At 52.0% G+C, this 3,169-nt stretch overlaps 1 protein-coding gene across 1 annotated transcript; it reads left to right on the top strand.

Annotated features, from left to right (window-relative positions):
• Positions 1-1,386: 1,386 nt before the first annotated feature.
• LOC104815204 lies at positions 1,387-2,638 on the top strand. Its single transcript, XM_010543521.1, has 2 exons — positions 1,387-2,200; positions 2,367-2,638. Exons 1-2 carry the CDS (start codon positions 1,387-1,389, stop codon positions 2,636-2,638), a joined length of 1,086 nt encoding a protein of 361 aa, XP_010541823.1.
• The last annotated feature ends 531 nt before the right edge of the window (positions 2,639-3,169 follow it).

The raw sequence follows: 3,169 nt of genomic DNA on the forward strand, positions 1-3,169 counted from the left end.
AAGACCTTTATATAGGCTAGAATTCTCAACTACAACATTAAATGACAAGAACATGCAAGAGGGGTAGGAATCCAATGCATTAAATGAGGTGGTTGGGAAACTAGTTGTTGGAGTTCCTTGATGTTGCATTAAATGAGGTGGTTGGGAAGCTAGTTGTTGGAGTTGCCTTGATGATGAAGAAGCTTCCTTTAGATAATTGTCTTGCACTCCAAGCAACTTTCTTTTACTTGGTGGCTTCGATCCGAGGTGGAACTCGGTTGTGGAACTCGGTTTGCCCTTGTCTTTGCTCCATGTATGCTTCCGTCAAGATGTTCTTTATTGTTGGATCTGATGTCCTCATCAGTCATGGACTTGATGGGTGTTGAGATGTCTTCTAGTCATGTGTGACACGATGGCCAACGTCACGCGAGTGACGGACGTGGATTCGCCCCTAGTCATAGATTTGACTAGGGTATATGGCTAAGCCCTATGGTGGGCTCCATACGGGCGTGTTTGTGATTGTCATTTATGTGTTACTGTGTTTTGCTTATTGCATGTGTGTTATGGAAATGTCGACTGTACCGTTCTCAGTGGGAACGGGTTTTCCGGGTTCAAACCGGGCCACTCACTAAGCGGTTGTGCTTAGCCCTCGTGGTTTATATTTTTCAGATCACGAGGATTACGCCTAGCGCATCGGACGACGACGACCTGAGAGAAGCAGCATCATGTACGGGATTTGTACTCTAGACTATGGGACTTGTATTCTCGCATTTTGTACGGTTATATTAAGACTATTCGGACATGTCTTATTTCGCACTGATCGCGTTGTATTTTCCGCTGCTTACTCGGATTTGAATTAAAATATTTTTGGATTTCGTAAATTCGTTTCCGCAAATTTATTATTTTATTGTATATCGTCCATGTAGCAAAGCCCGTATACTGTACACGGGTTACGGGTGTCACAACTTTTGGTATCAGAGCCACGTTCTTTCCTCGGGAATGAATCGTGCTCATTACCCAACGGTTTTCTACGAAAAATGTTTTCAAACCATGTCCGAAGAAAATCCTCACCTATCGAGGTCCGTACATCGATGATGCAGTATCGGCCGTCAGTTGCTTAACCGTCTTAAATGTGGTGCAGTGAAATGGCGCCACGACTTGCTAGGCTTGCAGCGAGGGCTGACGACGTTGCCGAACAGACTCCACCGCCTAACCCAGGAGACGAAGGGTGGAGGGCTGAGTTTTGTCAATTCCAGGAGACCGTGTGGCAGCACCTGGCTGCTTACGCCCCACCACCACCTCCGGCGGGAGACCCGGAGCCGAGGGGGGAGGACCTACACCAACCGCCAATACCTGCTGCGATGGCAGGTTACCTAGTCGTGTCTCATCGTCAAGGAGCTGCGGGCGATGCATACCCCGCGATTCGAGGGGTCGGTGAGACCGGAAGTTGCGGAGGAGTGGCTCACCCAGATCTCTCAGGACTTGGAGTATCTGCAGTGCCCGTACCAGTACCGGGCTATGATCGCGAGCCATCATCTGTCGGGACAGGCCCGACATTGGTGGGCGAAGGTGGTGCAGGAGGCACCAGCGAGACATCGCTTCACATGGGAGGAGTTCCGACAGGAGTTCGAGGCAAAGTACTTCAGGCGACAGGACCGTGAGTACCGTGTCGCAGAGTTCCTCATGTTGCAGCAGGGGGACATGACTATCAGCGAGTATGAGGCGGAGTTCACCCGTCTACTGATGTATGGAGGGCATCTGGTGCCCACTGAGGCGTCGAAGATTCAAAAGTTCATTGCTGGACTCCGACCTTACCTGCGGAGGAAGATCGAGATTCAGGAGTACCCGACGTTGAGTCGGTATATCTCGCAGCTGGAGAAGGTGGAGCGTGGTGAACGGGAGAAGAGGGAAGGGAAGACTCGTGAGCGAAGCCCCTTCAGGAAGTGCTTTGGTACGTGTTCATCTGGGAAGAACGTCCGAAGCAGCGACCCACGCGACAAGGGCAAGGCGCCCGCTGTCCATGCCCCACCACCACTGGCGACGAGGGGATCACTGATCTGTTATCGTTGCGACCAGCCTGGACACATTGCATCACGTTGTCCGACGAGGACTACGGGACCACCGGCTCTGGCACTGAGACCACCACGACCACCAGGCCAGGCGAACAGACCACCCCGACCGCCAGTGAGGACTGGAGCAGCCCCGAGAGTTTATGCTCTTGGTGCCGAGCAGGAGATCCAGGAGGAAGAGGAGGAGGAGGCTCACCCTGATGGAGCTGAGGCTGCCGCGGTCTCAGGTACTCTATACTATGGGACTTATCACCTCCTCAATAGGAGAGATATCGCTGGGCCCTCTCGTGGAAGTCGGACTATGAACGAGTGTGGGAGCGGCGGAGAGGCTTGAGACAGGAGAGATCGAGCCAAGGAGTGATTTCACTGTGTGCATACCAACCGAAGAGACATTAGCAGTGCACGGGATCCTGAGAGGCGTACCCCTTGAGGTTTGCGGTCGCCTATTAGCCGCACATATCATTGTGGTACCCATCGGAGTTTTCGACATCATTCTGGGCATGGATTGGTTGATAAGGTACCAAGCCTACATCGATTATCCTAAGAGGACAATCTGGTTTATAGATAAATTCGGAGGGTTCGAGTTTTGAGGCCGAGAAGCGCCAGCAGCGGACCCGATCATCTCGGCACTGAAAGCCGAGAAGATGATCAGGAAGGGCAATGAAGCATTCCTGGTAGTTATTACAGCTACTCAGGAATCGGAGGGGAGACTGGAGGATACACCCGTTGCCCGGGAGTTTCCAGATGTGTTTCCCGGTGATCTGCCGAGATTACCACCCAGTCGGGAAGTTGACTTCAGCATAGATGTGCTACCGGGTATCGAGCCAATTTCCAAGGCTCCGTATCGGATGGCACCTACGGAGATGGCCGAGCTGAAGAAACAGCTGAACGAGTTGGTGGAGCAGGGTTTCATTCGCCCTAGCGTTTCACCGTGGGGAGCAGCGGTACTCTTCGTGAAGAAGAAGGACGGGAGTATGCGATTGTGCATCGACTACCGAGGGCTCAACCAAGTGACTATCAAGAATTTGTACCCGCTACCGAGGATTGATGAGTTGTTAGACCAGCTACAGGGAGCCCAATGGTTTTCGAAGATCGATCTACGATCCGGATATCATCAGATT

Source organism: Tarenaya hassleriana, unplaced genomic scaffold (genome assembly GCF_000463585.1).
Source record: "Tarenaya hassleriana unplaced genomic scaffold, ASM46358v1 Cleome228, whole genome shotgun sequence".
In the NCBI taxonomy this organism is placed as follows: Eukaryota; Viridiplantae; Streptophyta; class Magnoliopsida; order Brassicales; family Cleomaceae; genus Tarenaya; species Tarenaya hassleriana.

Coding starts and splice junctions, on each gene's coding strand:
- LOC104815204 (XM_010543521.1), top strand. CDS start 1,387: ATGCATACCCCGCGATTCGAGGGGTCGGTGAGACCGGAAGTTGCGGAG. Junction 2,201..2,366: donor CCCGAGAGTTTATGCTCTTG/GTGCCGAGCAGG, acceptor CGAGTGTGGGAG/CGGCGGAGAGGCTTGAGACA.